This window comes from Dendropsophus ebraccatus, chromosome 2 (genome assembly GCF_027789765.1).
Source record: "Dendropsophus ebraccatus isolate aDenEbr1 chromosome 2, aDenEbr1.pat, whole genome shotgun sequence".
Lineage (NCBI taxonomy): Eukaryota > Metazoa > Chordata > Amphibia > Anura > Hylidae > Dendropsophus > Dendropsophus ebraccatus.
In genome coordinates this window covers 168,634,370-168,660,861 of record NC_091455.1, presented here as the reverse complement: position 1 = coordinate 168,660,861, position 26,492 = coordinate 168,634,370, and the positions used below count along the sequence as shown (strand labels likewise).

General features: G+C 43.6%; 1 protein-coding gene across 1 annotated transcript in view; it reads left to right on the top strand.

Annotated features, from left to right (window-relative positions):
- Window positions 1-26,492, top strand: part of KCNH8 (potassium voltage-gated channel subfamily H member 8) — a 200,926-nt gene that overhangs the window by 104,675 nt on the left and 69,759 nt on the right. The window contains exon 8 of the mRNA XM_069959709.1: window positions 5,010-5,217. Coding sequence (XP_069815810.1) covers window positions 5,010-5,217 — 208 coding nt within the window. The remainder of the gene's footprint in view (window positions 1-5,009; window positions 5,218-26,492) is intronic.

Genomic DNA, 26,492 nt, shown 5'->3' with positions numbered 1-26,492 from the left:
ATTCCTATCGGGATTCGGCTCATTAGGCTGTTTCAGGCAGTTTTGGATCCAGCTTTTTCCAATAACTAGGGAGGAGCAGCAGGGAGAGGGACAGACTTCAAAGCCCGCAGTCTGAGTAGCAAAATCCCAATAGGAACAAGGGGCTTCGCTTTGTTCCCACTGAAGATTCGCAAATCTCTAATTTTAATCCATGAAATGTTTTAAGACACACACAGTTGGTAAAGTTATGCTAGGGAGCAGACAATGATATTAAAGCATTTCGAATTGAGACGTTAGATGGACATAAAATGATAAAATTATACTTTAAAGGGGTAGTGCGGCGCTCAGCAATTATTCACAGAATAACACACATTACAAAGTTATACAACTTTGTAATGTATGTTATGTCTGTGAATCGCCCCCTTCCCGTGTCCCCCCACCCCCGCACGTGTACCAGGACGTGTGGTGCGCTATACATACCTGATCCGTGTCGACCGACCCCGTCCGCCATCTTCTTCAAAGACGTCATCTTCGGGAGGCCGGCCGACCTGCTCCTGCCGGCCCCCCTCTGCCGCGTCATAACTGTGCTCAGCCGCGATTGGCTGAGCACAGTTATGCTCAGCCAATCGCGGCTGAGCAGCTGATGACGCTGCAGAGGGGGGCCGGCATGGGGGACGGCTGCAGCTTGTCGGCCGGCCTCCCGAAGATTGCATCGACAGAAGACGGGGGTCGACACGCGTCAGGTATGTATATCGCACCACACTTCCGGGTACATGTGCGGGGGTGGGGGGACACAGGAAGGGGGCAATTCACAGACATAACATACATTACAAAGTTGTATAACTTTGTAATGTGTGTTATTCTGTAAATAATTGCTGAGCGCCGCACTACCCCTTTAATCAAATTCATGCATTAAGAATCAAAGTTTACATCATTACAATAGTTAACAGCTCGACTCTAGTGAGTGACAGTTAACCTGGGTGTACAACAAATAACATTTGCCATGCTTGACAAATATAACATATCAACTTATATTCATGTAGAATAAATTTAGTTTATTTTTTTATCATAGTATCGTAAGGGGTTTCAAAATACCATTTAGTTAATTAAGTTTGAGGCTGGGTTCACACTATGTATATTTGAGGCTGTATTTGGTCCTCATGTCAGGTCCTCATAGCAACCAAAACCAGGAGTGGATTGAAAGCACAGAAAGGATCTGTTCACATAATGTTGTAATTGAGTGGATGGCCGCCATATAACGGTAAATATCTAATTCAACAGTGAAAACATGGATGGACATTGTTCACCTGCTGAAATGCGTCATTTTTATACGGTATAGTCTAAGTTGCACATTTGTTTTAAGTTTAGGATTTTAAAAAAATGTTTTAGGCCAAGACAGTAGCCCAAAATTACAGGGAAACTTAATCTGGGCCACTGTGTTTTGTTAAAGTTAAGTAGGCAAGGCAAAAATATTGGCCTTAATTTACATAAAAAAATTATTTGGAACTAATATTTGTGTAAAAACTGCTCTGTGTGAACAATGCCTTAAGAGGTAGCCTTTTTTAAAACTGGTGGTCCAACTTTAGTGTAGGTCATCAATATTATATCATTGGTGGGGTAACTCTTGGCACAACGCTCAATCAGATGTTTAAATAGGCTATGTGTACCTTTCATCCTCGACAATTTTTACATCGGCTACAGGCTGGGTTCAATATTGCAAGTGTACTTTTTGTAGCATCCTACAATATTGAATCTGACCTATTCACTTTAATAAGACATCATGCAGTATCTGCCAATAAAGGACAGGAGAGGGTGCCATGATTCGCTTCCCCCAACGAACCAATATCAATATAATTAAATTTTAAAGACTGAATAAGCATTTAATATAAATATTACCCTTGGGCTTCTAGGGGGCAAGACATAACTAATGCTTTAATCATTACTTCTCATAAGAGATGAGCAAATCGCGAGCATGGAAGTTAATTTTGTTTTAGTAGTTGTAAGGAGTAGAGATGAGCGAATCTCGAACATGCTGAGGTTCGTCTAAACCCAAACACTCTGCACTTCATTAAAAGTGGCTCAAGAAGTTGAATGCAGCCCTAGGGAGTCCTTAAAACATGCCATATTTTCCAGGCAGCCTCAGGACTGCATCCACCATCATCCACCATCATCATCACAGAGTGTTTAGGTTTGGATGAACCCAAGCAGGTCCAATATTTGCTCACCTCTACTCCTCATAACTTTAAACTTACAACTATTAAAACAAAATCAACTATGAATAAAATAAAATTATAACTATAAAAAGAAAATAGAAAAAACACGACAAAACATATTTTGAAATCATTAGTATGCCAGAACACCTTAAAAAGTTTTTAAAAATATGTCAATAGGTAAATAAAAAATGTAGCCATTATTTGTAATATACACTTTTTAATAACATAATAAAACAATTCTTTGAAAATTTTTATTTTTCTTTATTTTTATTTTTTACAATGCTTCCCTTCCTGCCTTCTATCAATGACGTTGGCATATGCCCACAAAAGGACAACCTGGTACGCACCAAGGAATGAATGCCAAATGTTAGTCTTTATCTCTCCGCTTTATACTCAAGGGCCTATCATTTTCTTTAAGCATCTGCATCCTGTTCTTAAAATCATCAGGGTTGACATTAAGTAATTGCAATTCCAAATTTCATTGCTTTTTTTTGTGTTTTCTTAAAATAAATAAATAAATTATAATAATAAGAATACTAAAATAAATATATAAAAAATAAACTATATCTATATAGCTTTCAGGAAATCTTTTTCAGAGTAAGCTTTATGCATTTTGTATTTTTTCTTAATTTAAAAAATTGCTCATAAATTTTTTTCATCATTCTTAGAAGAACATTAATAGCTGGGGTAATACACAGGTTTCAGGGATCATATTTTACATTTATGAAATCAACATTCTACTTTTTTCATCATTTATTTAACATTAGCATAGATATAAATTTAAAATGCACCTATAGCTAAAGATAGATAACCACTATATCAAATAATACATATAAAAATAATAAATATAAAAATATATACATGTTTAAAATAATAGAATAATTTTATTATTTTTAGGGTATGTTCACGCAACAACAAATCAGGTGAAAATATGGCTGTATTTTAGGGAAAAATAATGGCCTTAATTTAAAAAATATAATGTGCCCCATTAAACCATGAGGCACATTATATTTTGTAATTATGACCGCAAATTTTTCCTGATTTTACTGGTGTGAACATACCTTTAGATGTTACTTCATATATGGGCTGTTTTCCCACGTCTTCTCTTTAGCTGTTTCGCTGCCTCATTTTGGCCTCAAATGCGGTCAAAAAAGAGCCAAAAAAGACATTATGGAAACATAGCCATAGAGTGCTACTTTGTTTGGTATGTATTTTAACATTAGGGAAATCTCAAAGAATATTTAGGTTATCATTTACATAATGGGACTATGTTGTAGTGTAAAATGTGTATCGTGGTAGATACCTGTGATCAAAGTATTTTAGGAGTGATACCTTTATTGGCCAAAAATTGTTAGAATTGTGAGCTTTCGGGATTCAAAGATCCCTCTGTCAGACAAGTTCACAAATGAAAACTTGTCTGCACAAGAGATGTTTTGAATCCCGAAAGCTCACAATTCTAAAAATTTTTTGTTGGCCAATAGAGGTATCACTTCTAAAATGCTTTGATCACAATTATCTACCACGATATGTATTTTTCTGGCTAACGCGCTACTATACTATTTTTTTCTAAGTGTAAAATGTTGAAAGTCTATTGATAATGACGGCCACAAATAATGTTCATAAATATTATATGTGGCCATCTTTGTGATAAGACAGAAGCCTTTGCCATTAAATGATGTTCCCGTAGATGTAAGATAGCCAAAGGGTAAGTTCACACTGTGCAAATTTGGTGGAATTCCCACTTGCCTCAGGGTCAAACTGTCTATGGGAGGCCTCGCGCACCTCTGCCCTGTCTGCTGTCCGCTCAAAGAATTGACATGTCCTCCCATAGACGCACTGTTTGACACTGAGGCAGGCGGGCAGTGTGAACATACCCTAAGAGTATAAAATCTCAGTCCTGCAAGCAAATGCATAAATGCGCAATTATAAATTCAGGGAAATACATCAAATACAAAGTTATCCCACAGATGTAGAAAAGTATAAAGTTCAAAAACTTAGTATCTTAGTAACAGGTGTCATGTTTAAGTCAAAGTCAGATTGTACTTAAAAAATGTTCTAAACTCAGCTAAATGAAGATAAATAGGCATTTTATTGTATGTATGCTATTACTTAGTAGCATGTATACAGGCTTTATAGAAGGTTCCAATCACTCCTTGTTTTGTCACTGTTATTCCATTGTTAGTAGCTTCACGTCCCATGACATTTCATTGTTCTGTTTCCAAAACATCTTGTTAGTTTCAAGTTAATTTCTGTATGTGCTAATGTAAGGATCTGTTCACACTAGCGTCATGGATTAAATTTTTATTGGAACCATGACAACTACGCTGGATCTGCTTAACAAATAAATACTGACAAATCCTGATAGCTGTTTTTGACATATAATGGGATTTGTCAGTTTTATGCCAGGGTTATAGTATTTTGGATGGCAAGAATAAGACTATACTTGCAATTTAAATACCAGAAACCCTCATGGACTCAGAGTGGGAACAGAGCTTAAACATTATACAGTGTTCATTTAAAAAAAATAATAATAATGTTTAAATATAAAGGCTTTACAATGAAAGTCCAGATAAAAATGATCTTTTGATCAATAAATCCCTAAACAAGCCAATAATATAGTGTATTATTGGTCCATTGTATTTTTTCTGGTTTATTGTTTCTTTTTAAAAAAAAATCTTTGTTTTAATTTGTTTTGTTATAAAAAAAATATAATGTTGCTTTTTGTTGATTTTCCACTAGATGCAAGCTTACAAGAGTCAGCTGTTTGTAGACAGCACACAGTCATATGTTAACATGATTACTGTGATTACTCTATAGGTTTCTCTTGTTCACCTTTTGAAAACCATCAGATTATTGCGGCTTCTACGGCTTCTTCAGAAGTTGGATCGCTATTCCCAGCACAGTACTATAGTCCTTACTTTACTTATGTCCATGTTTGCCCTACTGGCTCACTGGATGGCTTGCATTTGGTATGTTATTGGCAAGATGGAAATGGAAGAAAACAACCCACTCACCTGGGATATAGGTAAGATACATTCAAATATTAATGTACTGTAACCTTAAATTATTGATTTAATTTAACAAATACCCTGTTTCTACTCAAACATATTGTAGGGATCCTGTCATCATCCTCTATGTGAAAATTCCATATATGTGCTTACATTTATACCCAGCACATCTATGACAACATTTTGTATAGATGAACTTCTATTTTATTATCTACAGAAATTGTAAAAGAAGTTTCTTCTATCACTGATAACCTTTCTATCTTTGATAACCTTTCACCGAGCCACAAGATACTGTATGTGATAGTGATAGGTGTCTGATAGAGGGTGCATAATGGGCCCTGTTTGATTAGAGAAGTGGTGGAGAATGCACATTGCCACTTTGTTCAAACACTGTGGAACTACCACAGTCCAGAATTTGAATAGAGCGACTGTGCACATTATTAACCATCACTCAAATCAATTTGGGTCACTTAAAACCCCTATTCCTGTGGTCCCATCAGTTCCTAGTTACGAGACTCTTATCATTATGCAGTGGATAGTTATCCTTATGGGAAAACCTCTATAAACATACTGGCCTAGATGTACTATTAGATTCTAATAGTAAGCAGCCTTTGTATGAGTAGCATATTCATTCAGTTTTGGGCGAGTTTACTTTGTATGAGTAGCATATTCATTCAGTTTTGGCGAGTTTACTATGGTCGCACATGGGCCATAGTCGTTTTGGTGCTATCTGATCTTGCTAACATACAGCTTGTCTAGACCTTGTCTATGTACTGCATCAGATTTATGTGCTTACCATGCTTCCCCAAAAATAAGAGAGTGCCTTATATTTTTTTACCTCAAAAACAGGCACTATGGGGGACATTTTTTAAACTGGTGTAAAGTAGAATTGTTTTAGTTGCCCCTAGCAACCAGTCAGATTCCACCTTTCATTTTTCAAAGAATCTGTGAAAAATGAAAGGTGGAATCTGATTGGTTGCTAGGGGCAACTAAGACAATTCTACTTTACACCAGTTTGATAAATTTCCCTCTATGTCTTATTTTCGGGGGATGTCTTATTTCTCTCCCCACAGCCGAGGGGAGAGAAATAAGAAATCCTCCTCCAACCTCCCCAGGCCTCCCCAGAATACTCACCCTGGGACCAAGAGCAGCAGCAGCGGGACGTGCGGCCAGGACGTGACCTTGGACATGCGGCGGGACATGTGGCCTGGACGTGACCTGACCTCTGACATGCGGTGGGATCTGCGGCCTGGACGTGACGTGCCCTCAGACGTGTGGCGGGACCTGCGGCCTGGACGTGACATGACCTCGGATGTGTGGCGGGACCTGCGGCCTGGACGTGAACTGCGACGGGACATGGGGCCTGGATGTGGAGGTGGCATGGAAGCAGAATGCCTGCGGTAGTGGAGGGTGGCAGAGGGTAGCTGGAGGGTGGCAGAGGGTAGCGGTGTCGACATGAGAAGCGTCGGTGGCAGAGGGGGTACTATTTTGGGGGGAGATGTCCTATTTTTTGGGGTATGCCTTATTTACGGACGGTGCCTTATTTTTGGGGTTGGGGCGTGCCTTATTTTCTAGGGGGGGGCCTTATTTTAAACTATGCTGCAAATCCTCCACCATGCCTTAATTTCAGAGGATGTCTTATTTTCAGGGAAACACGGTATCAAAGTTTTGCCACCTAATAAATGCAATGAAAAAGCTATGTGCCAAAATTCACACCCGCTGAGATAAAAAGTCCAGATCACTGTGTTAGGGTTGTACCAAGCCTTAATATGGCACCCATAGAAGTTTATGGTTGAAGTCTATGCCCCCAAATTCAGGTTTGGATGAATTGCTTCTAGGGGAGAATACCACATTGTGGTAACACAGGGTGACCCACTCCAAAGTTTGGAACAAGAATATCTTTGTGCAGTGTTTTGGTACACTGGTCTGCCGGGTTTATGACTTATGGCAAAGAATGTTTTAAAGTCTTGCCCACTGTAAAGCCTACTTTATTTTTAAAATTCCTATTCTTATGGACCTATGTTGATTCTGATTGCCCCTATGTGTTTTATTATAATGAATCTTATTATTGGTAAACATCATTACTAGTCATATGATTATAATTATGAAAGCATTAATACATTTTTAAAACAAATACCATTATTGGGATACCCTGCATAAAAAATCAGTTTAAATTGATTTTTATTTTTTTTTGTCATAACCATTGCCTAAGGTGCATAATATCAAGCAGACAACCAGGCAAGATCTGTAAATAACCACTATTAATAGAAGAAGGTTATGTCCCCACAATGTCTTTTTAGGCAAAATAACGGTTGTTGTTTTCATAATAATGGCTGTTATTTTATAATAATGGCTGTAAATAATCATCATGATAGTTATTAACGACCATTATTATTTAAAAAAACAAAACAAAAAAAAAAGCATTTTTTTTTGCCTAAAAATGATGTTGTGTGAACATTGCCGTGGAGTGTTTTTATGGTCTTCGGTAATGTGCATGTTGCAATTTATTGCTTTACTGTATTGTGTGACTGTTCAGTACTGGTGTTGATATATATATATATATATATATATATATATATATATATATATATAAATATTTTTTTTCTTTTTCTTTTTTACATGAGTAATTGGAAAAATAGTCACATGGTAAACAGATAGAACACCAAAGTCTGAGTGATTGATTTAGCTGATCTACTTGTACCATTGAACAACTGCATTTGCACAGAGCAATTTGAAATAAAGTTAAAACAAAACTGCATACCTAAAGCTTTGTAATCTATTTATAGAGTACCTGTCACTAAAAATCAATTAAAGTCTATAAGATCAACAACTTTTGAAATGCCTGATGACATATCAAAAGTTTTTTTTTATTATTGACAGCTACGCTTTAAAGTGAGTGTGACAATTGCAATTGGTCATATTGTACACTGTACTGTAAATTGATGGGGTATTTACTAAAACACTTAAATACTTAGACCATGCAAACTTAAACAATCTTCATAGGTGTCAGGTTTATCAAAGCGGCTTAGTCTGATTAATAAATCAGAGAAGACAAAAAAGTCGTAAAACCTGGCACAAATCATAAAAGACAGCTTTTTGGTGCAAATTGAAGCCACCTAAAAACTTTAATAGTGGTTGCCGGAGCCAGAGGTAATGACAAGCAGCCACTGCGTCGAAGCTGCCAGTCATTAAGCCTTAAAAGTTGGGATCTATGGCGATTGCAGTGTTTAAGGAAGTCAGTGAAAGGATAAACACTTCTCAATGACTTATCGTGACCCCTGCATCCTGGATCACTTACACTGACAGGCGGAGGTCTCCTTACCTTCGTCCTGTTGGATTGGCTATGTTCTGATAGTCCGTGTCTATGATAGTACTGATCAATACTAAGCAATGGCATTGCACTGATCAGTATATGAAATCTAATGATTGCATATTAAACAGTAAAAAAAAAAGTGTAAAGAAAAGTTTTAAGAAATATTTTTTTAACCCTTAGAGGAGCGGGCCAATTAAAATTTTTGCGTTTTTGTTTTTCCCTCCTTGTGCTTAAAAGGCCATAGCACTTGCATTTTTTCACCTAGAAACCCACATGAGCCCTTATTTTTTGGGCCACTAATTGTAATTTGCAATTGCAGGCTAAAATTTTTCATAAAAACAAATATATGTTCCTTAAAATTGCTCCATTCCCATGCTTATAGCGCTTTTATCCTTTGGTCTATGGGGCTGTGTGAGGTGTCATTTTTTGCGCCATGATGTGTTCTATCTATCGGTACCTTGATTGACTTTTTGATACAATTTTTCTGGATTTGATGCGATCAAAAATGTGCAATTTTGCACGTTGGGATTTTTTTTGCGCTTATGCCATTTACCGTGTGAGATCAGGAATGTGATTAATTAATATTTTGGGTGAATACGCACGCGGCGATACCAAACATGTTTATTTATTTATCTATTTTTGTTTATAACATGAGAAAAGGGGGGGTGATTCTGACTTTTATTAGGGGAGGGGGCATTTTATTGATAATAACACTTTTTTTTTCTTTTACACTTATACTAGAAGCCCCCCTGGGGGACTTCAAATATAAGTACACTGATCTCTCATTGAGATCTATGCTGCATAGATATGCAGCATAGATCGATGAAATAGGCACATTGATTGCTTCCGGCTGCGATCCACCCCTCCGGCTGCGATCCACCCCACTAGACACCAGGGATGGCCCCGCTCTGAGCACATGGAGGCGGCCCTGGACGTGCGGGTACGTCCAGGGTCGCCTAAGGGTTAAAAAACCTTATAAAATAAACCCCCAATAAAATTGTAAATCATTCCCTTTTCCATTATGAATATAAAATTAAGTTAAAAATATTTGTCCAATCCAATAAAATATAACATAAATGTTCCAACACGATGAACAGTATAAACAGAAAGAAGAAGAAAAAACACCAGGATTGCTGTTTTTTTTAATTATTATATTAATAAAAAGCAATCAAAATTTTTCTTCCACATCAATATAATACCAATAAAAACAGAGATCATGGCGCAAAAATTGACTCCCCAATCAGACCTGTAGGTGGAAAAATAAAAGCATTCTTAGAAGGCAAGGAAGAGAGCATTGCTCCACTGTGACCTGGACATCTGTGCATGGTCATTAAGGAGTCATTACTGTACATGTACATTTAAGCCCTTTACTACACTAGAAGACACAAAAAATACAGTTAAAGGGGTACTCCAGAGGGGGGCACGTTTTTGCTGGGACCAGGGAGGAGGTGGCCGAGGGAAAAGACGTTTACTCACCTCCCCGGTACCAGCAGCAGATCCCGCATCGGGGCGCTCTGGTGCCCGGTTCCTGGCCGCTTCTGGGTGTCTGACGCAGGCCCGAGACGATACGTCTCAGGTCCGCTCTGCCACTCACTGACAGAGACAGGATCTGAGCGGACTTGAAATGGATCCCGCCTCCTTCACTGAGTGGCTAAGCGGATCTGAGACGTCACGTCTCGGGCCGCGTCAGGCACCCGGAAGCGGCCGGGAACCGGGTAGGTGAGTGGACGTCTTTTCCCTCAGCCACCTCCTCCCCGGTCCCAGCGAAAAAGTGCCCCCCCGCTGGAGTACCCCTTAAACCCCTTCACCAAATGTAAATGCCCAGCCACATGATTGATTGAGCCTTGTAAAAGCTTTGCGAATGACCTTCAATCTCACTGATCTCACCTTCTTGCAGCACCGCATCAGTCCCTGTAAAACGGCTCTTAACTCTGTAACCACCTAAGTGTACTAAGGAGATGAGATATTAAAAAGTAAACTTCTTAAGATCACTAAAGATATTTTTAGAATTTATTTTACTAACCAATAAAGTAGTCTATGTAGACATGTAAGTAGCAGTCCATATAAAATAAGTTAAACATAGGGGAGATATTTTCCTATCTTTGCCATGGGCATATAGGCCATAAACCTTTGATATGCTGTTTTTTGATCTATAAAACAATAAAACTGTCACTTGATTGCAGAATAAGAAGCAAAACTGCAACTCTAGGCAAAGATATAACACAACATTCAAGACCAGTATTTGATAAGTAATTCCCAGACTGCAGAGTATCACTCTTGACCTGTTACTATGGGGCTGAAGGAGCTAGGTTCACACTTTTTACTGGTTTTTAAAAGTGTATTTTAATGTACAAAAAAAAGGTCAACTATGTTTTTGTGTATGCTAAAAAATTTTAAAAGCTGATCCATTTCAATCCATTTTTTTGGTAATGTAAGTCAATGAAAAAATGGATCCTGGCAGATAGCATACAATTGCATTAGTTTTCACCATCTGTTTTTGCATTTCTTTGTTTTACCATAAAAGGCACACATTAAAGGGGTATTCTGGAAAAATTTCACTTTTTCCCTATCCACAAGATAGGGGAAAAGTAGGAGATCACGGGGAGTCATACCCTGGAAACCCTTGTCGATCTCCGTATCAGGCCCCGCAGGCTCCGTTATGAATAGAGCCCCATGTGACCCGCGGCTCTATTCATTCCTATGAAGTGTAGCTCTTCCGCCATACTTGGCTCTTTCCGTCACTCCATAGGAATGAAAAGAGCTGTGGGTTATGTGCCGACCCGGGACTCTATTCATAATAGACCAGTCGAGGTCAGATACAGAGATTGCCGGGGGTTCTGGGTCGGAGTGAATCTTTCCCGGAATACCCCTTTAAACAGACAGCAAAAACACAGTGTAAACCTAGCCTAATTGATGTTTTACAATTTTGTTTCTGTGCACCTCGAATACCTTTTAATAGATCTGATAGCTAACATCTGCTCCCAGTTGAATGCATATTTAGTGCCTTTTTTTAGTCCCAACATAATCAGAATGGCTAACCTTCAAGTGACGTTTCATTCCACATGTTGTGACTCTTACTACCAAATTGACTGCCCCTATTAATCAACAAATATTCTATTAAGACTTGGACATATTTTTGTAATTTTTCATTCTCAGTTTTCCCTTCTTCCCTCCTTCCTTCCTTGCTTTGTCCCTTTCCTGTAAGCTATGATTTGGAAAGGGTTTTTCTGATGGCTTATCGTCGTGTGTTATTATTAGTGTTAGGGTGGTCTTCAGGTAAGACCTTCAGGTATATTGGATGGTAGCCAGATTGGAGGGGCAACTCGGCCGAGAAGGATGCAGACAACTCGAGTTGGTTCTGAGTAGCAGCATGTTTATTGCAACAAAGTCATCTTCTTTTATACCCCTTGCGGGGTGTACACTTCATTAAACATTAACACAGAATCTTTAGGTATTTTCCATAGATGAAATCATGTGATTATTTCCGGTCATGCGCAGTGTGATCAATATGAGTAAACATCCTACTTGCAGAGTAAGGGAAATTAATAAGAATAACATCTAATCGTGGTGGGTTAAAGGTTGGTATCGATCGATTCCCCGCTAATCAGTTTATTACTGCTTATTTAGCTAAGTTATCTCCAATTATTATGTCTCTGTAGCTATCTATAAATGTTCTGTAGACCAGAACATAGATAAGTGTCCTGAGGATGGGTCAAAGTGACCCAACCTGATAAACAACATCAGCATTTTGTAAATCATGTGTTATTGAGAATCATATTAACACTATCCTCTCTGTGTCCTAGAATTATATTAAAGCCCCTCATCCCTGTCAGCTCCCCCTTTTGTGATTAAGTGATGATGTCCTCCATCCCTCCTTCAGGTATCTCACATGCCCTAGCGGCACATGCAAGACTTTCCTAACCTCTTCACTTGATTCCCTTCAGGGGGCGTTAGACATCAACACTTTATTCACAATTTCATGAATTACTGTATGCATGATTTAACATTAGTATTGTCTCTCAGTTCTCGTCGTTGCAGGGGGTGATTGTCATATACATGGTCTTGTTGATTGAAGCATCAATCAGCCGTTGGATGAGGCCTCGAATGCAGGGGATACAGCAACATCCGCAAGTTACCAAAATCGCCGCCACGATTGCCACAGAGATGAATAGGCTGGATACGAGGTAGCTCCATTTTCCGAACCATGATTCCAGCCATTCGGTGAAGGGATTATTGATCCCAGAATTCTCTGCTAGTTCTTCCGATAGGGTTGTAAGACCGGCAATCGCTTTTGTGACACTTCCGTCAGGGGCTGTATTATTGGGAGTAAAAGTACAACAGTAAGTTCCGAACATTTTACAAACACCTCCTTTTTCTGCAAGTATCATATCTAGGGCCATTCTGTTCTGCCAAGTCATCAATGAGGTTGGCCCTATTTGTTCAGCCAGTCCTCTAAGTGCGTCTCGTGAGAAATTTATGAATCTCTGTTGGTTATAATATATATAATTTATCCAGTCTACATTTTTATTAACTGTGGACCACCAGAAGAAAACGGATTCAAATCCTGCGGCTATCTGATTTCTGGCCTTAAATTCATCTGGAACCCCTCTAGGAACCCCAATGCTGTCTATATAGACCCTTGAATCAAAGGATCCTGCTGGGGACTCCTCACTCTTTCTTATAGATAAGAGGTAACGTCTGCGTCTGGCCTGTCTACTACGTCGTCTAGGGGTTCCGTCAAGGTTGGTTGTACCCAGGCTGTCAATTCTAAACCTGTTTTGCTTCCCTCCCCCGGCCCCTATTGAGGAGATTATTTGGAATGGCATCAGTACTTGAGTTAAAGTACAGCTGCCCGTCCAGGCTGAAGGAAGTCTTTGCTGTAGCTTCATGTCGCCACATAACCACCACACGTCAGTTCTGGCTGTCCCTTGATTCACAAACCATTTAGTATCATATCCATCTGTATTCTCGTCTATCAGGATGGTTCTTGCACAAAAATCTGAGGTCAAGTTCCCTACTAACTTCCCACTCCCTGTTCGTTGGAAACAGGTATAGTTCCCTGGATATGCTACCACCCGGGGGGGGGGGGATCTCATCTATCTTGACTGGTGGTTATTTGACAGAAACAGCCTTACAGGGATCTTGTTCAGATGGTTCATATGAACTATTGAACAAAGCTAAGATACACTGCAAGTCCTTGTCATCCTGTCCCTCAGGCTGGAACGGAATGGTTCCCAGGTGAGGCCTGGCCGTAGCACATGCAATACAGTTAGTGTTGTTATTTTGTGCGGTTGTATATCTCATCCAGTTAAGCCACTCATTTCTGTCTGTATACCCTGTTTCTATAGCTATCTTGTCCTCATAAGTAGTTTCTTCTATCTGTTTAGCTCCTGGGTCTGTCACAGGGGTTACTGGAGGACTTCCTGTGGCTTCAGGCTCTGGGAGGGCCTTTAGCCAGAAGTGTCCTTGTATAACCTTATATCTTGGTCTAATCAGTCCTAACACATACAAACCCTCGTCCACTAAAGAGGGTTCATGGATGTTTATGATATGGGGGTTGCATGAGTTTCCCCACTCCAGGGTCTGTGAATCACAGGTCCACCTAGGGTTCACCTTCAATATAGTCATTCTTTCAAGTAAAGGCCTTCCTGTCTTGCTAACTCGGGTCTCTGCTTTCTCCGGGGTATATCCCCATGGGCCCCCCGTGTTCCAAGCTGCATCTGACCATGAGTTACAGTCTTCGTCCCCTGGTCTAGTCACACAAATGTACGTCACTGCCCCTGGAGTCCCTGTAATGAACCTGTAGGTCCCCTCTCCGTCGTCCTCTTCCCTGTGTATACCACATTCTGCAATTCTACAAAAGTCAAAACGGAAAGTTGCTACTGGGTGTGAAGTGTTAAACCACAGTATCACTCCTTTTTCCACATCATTAGTGATCACAGAGGTCTTGCTTCTTTGGATCAGGATCACCAACATCATCAGATGGACGATCATCCTTCCGCCCCACCACCTTGCAGTGACTGGCATGGATCCAGTTGGGTTTTCCCTCGAGCTTTACTGAAGTGGCCGTAGTCAGGAGGACCTGGAATGGACCGTCAAATCTTGGCTCCAGTGGTCTCCTAGTGTGCCGCTTCATGACCACCCAATCACCTGGTTGGAGGGAATGAGCTCCTTCTCGACTGTCAGGATCTGGAATAGAATCATAGACTTGTTTATGCACAACCGAGAGTCTTTTCTAGAGACTCTGGACATAACTGGTGATACTGTTGCACTGTAACTGTAGTGTTTGGGGGAAGTATAGTCCAAGTCTTGGCGCTGAGCCGAACAGTATTTCAAAAGGAGACAGTTTGGTCTTTCTATTTGGTGTATACCTAATGGAATATAGTGCTACTGGCAAACATTCTGTCCAGGGTTTCCCTAATTCTTCACAGGCCTTCTGGATCTTTAACTTAAGTGTATGATTTAGTCTTTCAACTTTCCCACTGGCTTGTGGGTGATAGGGCGTGTGGAATGCTTGTGTTACCCCTGGCATCTGCATTGCATTTTGCATTACCTCTCCTGTGAAATGGGTACCTCTATCGGACTCTATGGTTTCTGGTAGTACGAACCTGCTGAAGATCTCACTCATCAGTTTTCTAGCAGTCTGTTTTGCATTTGCTCGTGTCATCGGAAAGGCTTCGACCAAACCTGAGAAGAGATCAACACACACAAGGACATATTCATACGTGCTTACCTTTGGCAGCTGTATGAAGTCAATCTGCAGTCGTTGCAACGGGTAGAGGGCTTTTGGTGTGTGTTTTTGTGGTACCTTCACTACACTACCGGGGTTGTGTTGTGCACAGGCGAGACAGGACTGGGCAAGTTTTGCGGCAATAGTTGTGAAACCGGGGGCGAACCACTGTCTGTCTATCAGAGCACACATAGCGTTCTTTGAGAGATGAGTTGGACCGTGAGCAGCTTGTGCCATCATGGGGTATAGGGACCTTGGCAGACACACCCGCGTCTTTATTCTCCACAGACCATCAGCTTCCTGAGCTCCAGCCTTAGACCAGCTCCTTTTCTCTTCCCCGGTGGCTTGCCGGGTTAGAGCCTGCAAGATACTTAAGTCCATCTGGTTATTCTCGGTACTCACCATAGTTAGCAGAGGCGACGGGGTTTCCCTTTCCCTCGGTTTCCTCGCTGCCTCTTTAGCTGCTCTGTCCACCTTATCATTCCCTCGCGCTTCTTCGGTGTCAAGTTTTGTGTGTGCTCTGACCTTTATTATGGCCACCTCGTCTGGGAGCATTAAGGCCTCCATTAGTTCTTTAATGAGGTGTCCATGTTTTATGGGGGTACCTGCTGATGTAAGAAAATCTCTTGCCTTCCATATGGGGCCATAGTCATGAGCCACCCTAAATACCTAGAATCAGTGTATATGTTGCCGCGTTTTCCTTCTGCCCCTCTAAGCGCTTCAATGAGTGCCCTCAGCTCCGCCTCTTGTGCAGACACATGAGGGGGAAGTGGTTCCGCTTTTACTACCTCATGCTGTGTGACCACCACATACCCAGTGTAGAATCGTCCGTCCTCTCCAATGCTCCTTGAGCCATCTACAAAAAAACTGAACAACTGGGCTAGTAATGGGAACATCGGAGACATGTGAGAACCCTGATGTTTCTTGGGCCATGAGGGCTATGCAGTCATGTTCGTGGTGTATGTCATAAAGCTCATTTTCCGTCATGCCTTGTAGGAACATTGGCTTTTTGGCTGCTGTCCCTTCCCCCTTTGAATCCTCCACGTCAATGGGAATTAGAGTGGCTGGATTCAGAGTCATACAGCGCTTTAGGGTCACATTTGGGGGCATGAGCAGGGCACACTGAAGTTTTAGCTGTCTGGCAAGAGAGATGTGTTTCACCTGTACTTGGCTTAAAATGCTGTGCAAGTCATGTGGGGTGTAGATTGTAACTGGGTAGGTAAGCACAATCTCTGAAGCTTTATCTAGAAGTAGGGAGACAGCTGCCACTGCTCGTACACATGAAGGGGCGCCTCGTGCAACTGGGTCCAGTCGTGCTGAATAGTAGGCAATGGGCCTATTCTGTTGACCGTGTTTCTGGACTAGGACCGCAGTAGCGTGTCCCGACATTTCAGTGCAGTACAAGAAGAATGGTTTGTCATAGTCAGGTGTGCCTAGCGCCGGGGCTGTCATGATAGCCAGTTTCAAAGAGTGGAAACTTTCTATCGCTTGGTCTGTGAGGTGGAAGGGTTGTGTGTCCAGACAATCATAGAGCGGTTGCATGAGCATGGATGCTGAGCGGATCCATGACCTGCAGTATGACACCAGGCCCAGGAAAGTTGTGAGTTGCCGGATCCCCCTTGGGGGATCCAGCAAGTCATTCGCCTTCTTCCTGTCTTCAGTCAAGTGTCTCACCCCCGCAGATATGCAATGTCCTAGGAACACAACCTTCTCCTCACAGAACTGCAATTTCTCCCTGGACGCCTTACATCCTTTGGAAGCAAGGTGTGTCAGTAGTGAAATGGTACATTCCCTACACACTTGTTTATTGGGGGCACAAAGAAGGAGGTCATCAACATACTGCAGTAGCACCACCTCTGGGTGTTGAATGACCCAATCCTGCAGCACTTGTTGTAATGCTGCAGTGTACAGAGTTGGTGAGTTATGTGCTCCCTGTGGTAGTACCGCCCATGTGTACTGTTGCCCCCTGAATGTGAAAGCGAAAAGATATCTGCACCTTGGATCCAAGCCAACTGAAAAAAATGCGTTTGTTAGGTCCACCTCTGTAAAGTGTGTTGTTGTGATGGGTATCTGTGAAAGGATGGTGTGTGGGTTGGGCACTACCGGTGTGAGTAGTTCTGTGACCGCATTAATTGCTCTGAGGTCATGTACCATCCTATAGACGTCTGGCTGTCCTGGAGCACCTTGCTTCTCAACTGGGAACAGTGGAGTGTTTGCTATTGATTTTGTGGGTACCACTGCCTTAGAAACAAGTAATGCCGTGATGTTCTTCCCTATTGCTTCCTCCTATGCAGCACTTAATGGGTATTATCTGATCTGAGGGGGCGTTGCTCCCGGTTTCAAGTTAATCATTACAGGCGGCACAGGCATGCGGCCAATATCAGTTTTGGACGTTGCCCACAGACAGTCAGGCACCTGTGCTAGGTCAGGATGGTCTGTGAAAAAGATAGAGTGAGAGTTATTTACAAGCGTGGAAGCAAAAACTCTACAAAGATCTTCTTCTGGGACACCAGATGTTAATCCTACTGTACCATCTGGGTGATAAACAATATGTGCTTGAATGGCCTGTAACACATCAGAGCCTAACAGATTTACAGGTGATTTGTCACTAACCATAAGTCTGGTGATACATGTATGGTCGACAAGGCGAAGGGGCATAGGTTTAGTCAATTGGCATTCTTGAATTATCCCTTCAAACCCTTGGGTGGGGAGGGTATCATCGGATAGGTCAGAAAATTGTAGATGTTCCTGGCGAATAACAGTTTTGGCAGCCCCCGTATCAACCAGGAACGGGATCTCTCTCCCATTTGGGAGTCTGACCGGGACTATTCCCTGAGGACCTGTTGATGATGTTGAGGTCCCCAAGGGATAGACACAGACAGGGTTGCCTGTTTCCTATGCTTGGGCAGGAGGTGGGCCACTGGAGTTGTCCCTCCTGTCCCGCTTCTCCCTACTTTGCATAGGGGCTAATCTGCAGTTGGCTTTTATATGTCCAACCCTCCCACAGTTAAAGCACTTTCTTACTTCCCTCCCAGAGGGTTTCTTCTGCCACACATCACCAGAGACATAATGGACCTGGACGGCTTTCCCCTTTTGATCTAGCTCCACCCCTTTTGCCACCCGGACTAGATCCTCGACAGTGCAATTTCTCCAGTCCGGCCTGGCTGTTTGTTCTCTCTGCTTGAGATGGGGTTTAAGACCCTCCATAAAAGCACCATGTATGAGTTTCTTACCCGCCTCCCCCATCTGGTCATATCCCAAATCAACCTGTCTCAGTCTTAGGGTACCATAAAACTGTTCAACAGTATCTTTTGGGCCTTGCACCACATCCAGAAGGGATATGGTAAACTCCCCTACTCTGTCCTGACACCAAGCATGTAATCCTCTAATAAAATCCAATCCTGACTCCGTGCCTCGGTCATTATATTAAAGCCCCTCATCCCTGACATTAGAGATGAGCGAACCTCGAGCATGCTCGAGTCGATCCGAACCCGAACTTTCGGCATTCGATTAGCGGTGGCTGCTGAACTTGGATAAAGCCCTAAGGCTATGTGGAAATCATGGATATAGTCATTGGCTGTATCCACGTTTTCCAGACAACCTTAGAGCTTTATCCAAGTTCAGCAGCCCCAGCTAATCAAATACCGAACGTTCGGGTTCAGATCGACTGTTCGCTCATCTCTAGTTATTATGCTTTGAGGATAGCTAACACCTTTTAATTCACAACCTCCATATTCATTTAAATGTTTTGTTTTCCACGTCCTTTGTTTCACTTAAAGTGTACCTGTCATTTTAGAGGTTATTCTGGTATCAGAAAAATGTATTTACAGTAAGTAAAACTATCCCCCTAAGATGTAAAACTCATATAGTGCTATCACTAATACTACTGGCTTCAGTGTTTTTTTTTTTTGTGTGTGTGATTTACCCCTAACATGTAATGAAAAATAGAAGAACTACAAAATGTGTATTGTCTCCAGCTCCCCTTCCTCTCTCCCTCTCTCCTTTGTCTATGTGGAAAACACATGCTCTGATGTCACAGGGGGCTTGGCTGGATCATGCCTTTAAAGTCACACTGTCACCTACTTCTTGCATTCTGACATCTGTACACAGGTGTAAAGGGTAAATTTAGCGGTTTTCATACCTTATTTTATATCATACGTCATGGTGCTTGTTCAAGTAAAAAGTCATCTTTTATCAACTGCAGATTGTGTTAAGTGGGCGGGACTCGCAGCATTAGCACCACTAAACTCCGCCCACAATGCCACAGTTAGCCCCGGCCCCCTTGCCAGCCATTGGAACAGGCTGGTCGAAAGGTCTAGACCCCACCCCCTTTACGTCGACAAACCAATGGTCATCAAGGGGCGGGGCCAACTGTGCCTAATGCCGTGAGGCCACGCCCACTTAATACAATCTGCAGTTGATAAAAGGACACTTTTTACTTGAACAAACACAATGACGTATGATTTGAAATAAGGTATGAAAAACACTAAATTTACCCTTTACATCTGTGTAGAGATGTCAGAATGCACAAAAGTGTCACTTTAAGTTCTAGTTCCACCCCGTAAGTGATGTCACTATCTCTTACCAGGCCTTCCCCCATCATATACACAGACAGTGGAGTAGCTATAGGGGTCGCCGGGGTCGCCATGGCGACCGGGCCCCTACGCTAGGGGGGCCGCACGGCCCCCCTTGCCACTTGTTTTTGAGCATCCAGAGAAGCTGCGGCCGCGCAGCTTCTCAGGATGCACAGATCGCTTTGATGTTCCGCCCGCACAGTGAGCGGGCGGAACATTAAAGCGATCAGAATACAGGAGAAGGACCTGTCAGCGTCCTCCTCATGTATTCTCTCCCATAGGCTGCCGGCACTTCATACCAGCAGCCTATGGGAGGCCGTGACCTCTCCGGCAGGCGTGAGGATGTGACGTCATCACGTCTGCCGGAAGTCCCGTCCCTGCGGCTCGCAAGATGGAGCCCGAAGAGGAGGAGGAGAGCTGCTGCCTGCAGCCACACAGCGCCGATTAGGTGAGTAGGATGTTTGTTTTTTTAGGGGCACCTCTGGGGGCATTATTAGTATATGGGGGCACCTCTGAGGGCATTATTAGTGTATGGGGGCACCTCTGGGGGCATTATTATTGTATGGGGGCACCTCTGGGGGCATTATTAGTTCTTGGGGGCACCTCTGGGGGCATTATTATTGTATGGGGGCACCTCTGGGGGCATTATTAGTTCTTGGGGGCATTATTATTGTATGGGGGCACCTCTGGGGGCATTATTAGTTCTTGGGGGCACCTCTGGGGGCACTATTAGCTCATGTGGGCACCTCTGGGGGCATCATTATTGTATGGGGGCACCTCTGGGGGCATTATTAGTATATGGGGGCACCTCTGGGGGCATTATTAGTTCATGGGGGCAACTCTGTGGGCGTTATTAGTTCATGGGGGCCACCTCTGGGGGCATTATTAGCTCATGGGGGCACCTTTGGGGGCATTATTAGTTGATGGGGGCAACTCTGGGGGCATTATTAGCTCATGGGGGCATTATTAGTATATGGGGGCACCTCTGGGGGCATTATTAGTTCATGGGGGCACCTCTGGGGGCACTATTAGCTCATGGGGGCACCTCTGGGGGCATTATTAGTTCATGGGGGCACCTCTGAGGGCACTATTAGCTCATGGGGGCACCTCTGGGGGCGTTGTTAGTTCATAGGGGGCAACTCTGGGGGCATTATTAGTTCATGGGGGCACCTCTGGAGGCATTATTAGTTCATGGGGGCACCTCTGGGGGCATTATTAGTTCATGGGGGCACCTCTGGGGGCATTTTTAGCTCATGGGGCCACCTCTGGGGGCATTATTAGCTCATGGGGGCACCTCTGGGGGCATTATTAGCTCATGGGGGCACCTCTGGGGGCATTATTAGTTGATGGGGCACCTCTGGGGGCATTATTAGTTCTTGGGGGCACCTCTGGGGGCACTATTAGCTCATGTGGGCACCTCTGGGGCATTATTAGTATATGGGGGCACCTCTGGGGGCATTATTATTGTATGGGGGCACCTCTGGGGGCATTATTAGTTCATGGGGGCAACTCTGTGGGCGTTATTAGTTCATGGGGGCCACCTCTGGGGGCATTATTAGCTCATAAGGGCACCTCTGGGGGCATTATTAGCTCATGGGGGCACCTCTGGGGGCGTTATTAGTTGATGGGGGCAACTCTGGGGGCATTATTAGCTCATGGGGGCACCTCTGGGGGCATTATTAGTATATGGGGGCACCTCTGGGGGCATTATTAGTTCATGGGGGCACCTCTGGGGGCACTATTAGCTCATGGGGGCATTATTAGTCCATGGGGGCACCTCTGGGGGAATTATTAGCTCATGAGGGCACCTCTGGGGGCATTATTAGCTCATGAGGGCACCTCTGGGCCATTATTTGTTCATGGGGGCACTTCTGGGGGCATAATTAGCTCATGAGGGCACCTCTGGGGGCATTATTATTGTATGGGGGCACCTCTGGGGGCATTATTAGCTCATGGGGGCACAGCAGGGAATCCTACATACAGGGGGCATCCCACATTCCTACTCACTTTACTGCACATTACACCAAACAGTGCAGTTACTATGGGAGCCTACAGGAGGGAGGAAGGGAAGGAAGTTGCTAGAAATGTGCGGAGCCTAAATTGTTTGTATCGCAGTTCTAAGGGGATGAAACGTATCTGGAAGGACTCATCATGGAGGACTGGGCCGGATGAAGAGGAAAAGGGAAAGTGACGCCTCAGATCAAAGAAGACGTCACCGGTGAGTCACTGTATGACGGTTTTCTTATTTTGTAGAACATCATTTAGTAGGGGCGCCCCGAGGTGGAAAAGGTTGGGAAGCACTGCGCTAATCTGTCCCGCTGCGCCCGCTGGCACATGCTGTCATCTGATTGGGCCTCTTACCTAATCAGATGACAGCAAGTACCAGCGCCCCCTCCTCCAGACATCTGCCTTGGCGGCCCAAGCTATGTCCTATGGCCGTGTCTTTACCGCGTTGAGCTCCAGCTTGTGCTGCATCTACATTATCTGTACTCAGAGATATCACTGTGTTATCTGTGGTGTTACATAGGACTGCAGGGGACATCTACTACATTATCTGTACTCAGAGATATCACTGCGTTATCTGTGGTGTTACATAGGACTGCAGATGACTACTACATTATCTGTACTCAGAGGGATATCACTGTTATCTGTGGTGTTACATAGGACTGCAGGTAATATTAGGTGACTTCTCCAGGTTGCAGAAGTTCAAACTTCATCATGCCCTGCTGACAGTTTATAATGGGAGTTGTAGTTTTGCAGCATGTGGCTCTTCAGGTTGCAGCACTACAACCCCCATCGTTTCCAACTGGCAGTTCATGATGAGAGTTGTAGTTTTTCAGCTGTAGAGTCAAAGATTGGAATACAATGATTAGACAATGACACATACAGTCCATTAATTATAGGGGGCAGTAGTGCAGTACATGAGGTGGAGGCAGTGACAGTGCATTAGAACATGGTGGCACATTAGAGTAATTGGATATAACGTTAGATAGGACTTTGCCTGATCGGGGGGAGATGGGGGGGCCCCAAGCTAAAATTTTGCACCAGGGCCCATCAGCCTTTAGCTACGCCCCTGTACACAGAATATATATCTAGCTTTATTAGGACATTTAGGGAGAGCAGGGTGTGCTTACAGCTTGCTGCCTTGTGCTGATTGATGTTACAGGAAGAGCAGACAGCGACAGGTGCTGCAACCTCACTGATGCAAATCCATGAACAGCTATGGCAGGGGACCAGGCAGGGCGGAAGGGCTGTGATAAACAGCTGAGGAAAAGCAATGCATTCAGGGAATTGAAGACTAAGCAACTGCTCATCCAGGAAATGCAACCACCAAATACAAAACTAAAACCATCAAAACAATTGAATTTTAGACCTAGGACAGACAGATAAGCAATGCTATTAGTCCATGCAGTATTTTTTATTTTTAACCTCTTTAACCCCTTAACGACAACGGGCGTAAGTATACGCCCCCGCAAGGTGGGCTTTAACGCAAACGGGCTTATACTTACGCCCGATGTTTCCCTGATCGCTGTGTGTTCACACACAGCGGTCGGGGAAGATGGCCTGCTATAATGTATAGCAGGCCATCTCTGCTCGTCGGCAAGGGGGGTGATTAACCCCTCCCATGCCGACGATCGCTGCTATATGCTGATCAATACAGATCAGCATATAGTAGCTGAAAACAGCTTTCCGGGTCATCGGTGACCAGGTGACCCGGAAAGCAATGGCAATTGGTGCTGTCCGAGATAGCACCAATCGCCATTAGTGTCCCCACCAAAAATGGTGCCAATGCCACCCCCACGATCGCCGTGATAGGCTCGCCAGTACCGGCAGGCCCATCACGGTGATCAAACTGTAAAAAAACAGTGTCGCCGGGTTCTGCACACCTCAGCTAGGTAGCTGAGGGGTGCAGAACAGGTGTGTGTGGTGCAGGTGTACCATACTCACCTGATCTGGGTGTCCGGAGGGACGATCTGCAGTCCGCGCCGTCCTCGCGTCTTCTTCAGGTCACTTCCGGGTTCGGTCGTCCAGTGTCGGAAATCTTCGGAAACACTCGGGTCCTCGAGTTCGGCGGGCCTCGGCAATCTCCGGCATCGTCGCTCTACTGCCCCCTAGCGGCTGATCAGTGAATATCATTCACTGATCAGTTGCTTTAGGTTAAAAAGATTTTTATTTTTTTTTTCCAATTTTTTTTTTATTTTTTTGCGCCCTAACGCCGCTGAGCGCTGATCAGCATCGCACGTAAGTGCGCCGCTGATCAGCAACTCCTCCTTTTTGGCGTAGGGGCGTTTTCCCCCCCCCTATATCCTACCGCCACTGTCTGCTGATAAGTGCCGCACATAAGTGCGGCATTTATCAGCAGATCCTTTCTTGGCTTAGGGATATTTTTTCTTACTGTCAAAAAAACACGTAAAAAACACTACACTACACCACACTACATGAAATAAAGTTTTACACTACACCACTACACATTTACATACCCCATATACCAATCCCCGTATAAAGATGGCCCCCAGGGTGTTTTCGGCATCGGACGCATACGTTATTATGGGGGGATCCTTCTTTCCTCCATTCATCCTCATCATCCAGTGACGTGTCTCCACCCATGTCATAGACTCCATTCTATGCACAGGCGGATTCCGTTGTCCGTCCAAAGAACGAACACGTTCATTTGTACAGAGGGCAGAATCTGCCCGTGCATAGAATGGAGTGTGACACGATAGGAGACACGTGCCTCCATCCGTCCGCTGGTGATTGCCAGCTACGGAATGCACAAAGGGTTATCCTTCACCATTCCGCAGTGTGCACGTACCCTTAGAGTGTATGAAGGAAGGGACAGTCGAATCCAGCCCCCAGATGCCCCCCCATCCTCCGAGTTAGTGGGAAGATCGTTTGGGAACTGATCTTCCCACTGCTGGATAAAGGTTACCACCTGTACGGGGATAACTCTTATACCAGCACCCCCTCTTCTGGTCCCTCGCTGCCCCAGCTACTGTAGCTTGTGGCAAAATATCAGCAGTAGTAATAAAGCCCTAATATTTATCAGCCATGGAGCGGACCCAGCGCTTCTGGATATGAAGGACCCCATATCGCACCAGGGAAAAATTTTCCAGGTGACGTCCCCCACATGGAAAACAGGAGACCCCAGAAGAAGTGCAGAGTGTGGCGTAACAGGGGGATCAGGAAGGACACCATTTTCCAGTGTGCCACCTGTCCTGATCACCCCGTCCTCTGCATACTGGATCGCTTCAAGGCGTACCACACGTCATTGGCGTTCTACATTTTCTAAATTCTGTCCCTTATTCCTATTTCAGGGGTCACGTTGTTCCGGGGATTATTCTGATTGCCATTATGGAGTCGGGAAGGAATTTTTCCCCTGTGATGAGGCTACTGTCGTCTGCCTTACGAGGGTTTTTTGCCTTCCTCTGGATCAACACAGGTTGAATTTGATGGACTTCTGTCGTTTTCAACCTTATAAACTAATAATTGACCTAATACCCCCCAAAAAATTAGAATTGTCCCTTTTCCCCAGCTAAATAGGTATGGCCGCCATTCCCATTAGAGGATACTATGATGCAGTTACAAAGCCTCTGTGCTGCCAGGACAGTAGAAACACCCCACAAGTGACCCCATTCTGGAAACTACACCCCATAAGGAATCTAACGAGGGCGGCAGTGACGGGCACATTTGTGTCGTGAAAATGAAAACATTGTATTTTTTATTTTCACAGCACATGTTCCACAAATGTGCCCGTCACCAGTAGGGTCCATATGCTCACTGTACCCCTTGTTGGATTCCTTATGGGGTGTAGTTTCCAGAATGGGGTCACTTGTGGGGGGTTTCTACTGTCCTGGCAGCACAGGAACTTTTTAATTGCGACATTGCCTCCAACCTCCATTCCAGCCTCTAAATGCCCTGTGCCCATATGGCACATTATGTCCACATGTGGGGTATTTTCGTACTCAGGGGAAATTACCCTACATGTTTTGTGTTCACTTTCTTTTTTATTCCCTTGTGGAAAAGGAAAAAATCAAGGCTAGACCAACATTTAGTGTAAAAAATGTTTAATTTTTACACTAAATCATTGATCTTGTCTTGATTTTTTCATTTTCACAAGGGGTTAAAAGATAAAAAAACACTAAATGTGTAGAGCAATTTCCCCTGAGTATGGAAATACCCCACATGTGGACATAAAGCACCATGCGGGTGCAGGGTAAACCTTCAAAGGGAAGGAGCGCCATTTGGTTTTTGGAGGCTGGATTTGGCTGGAATGGATTTCGAGGGGCCATGTTGCATTTAAAAGACCCCTGTGTTGCCAAGATAGTTGAAAACTCCCACAATTGACCACATTATGGAAACTACACCCCTCAGGGAATGTAACAAGGGGTGTAGTGAGCATATGGACCCCACTGGTGACGTGCACAAATGTGGAACAATATGGCGTGAAAATGAAATATTACATTTTTTACACTATAATGTTGGTTTAGCCTTAAATTTTTAATTTTCACAAGAGGGTAAAAGAGAAAAAAAAACACACAAAATGTGTAGAGCAATTTCCCCCTGAGTCCGTAAATACCCCACATGTGGACATTAAGCGCCATGTGGGCACAGAGCAAGCCTCTAAAGGGAAGGAGCGCCATTTGGATTTTGGAGGCTGGATGTGGCCAGAATGGA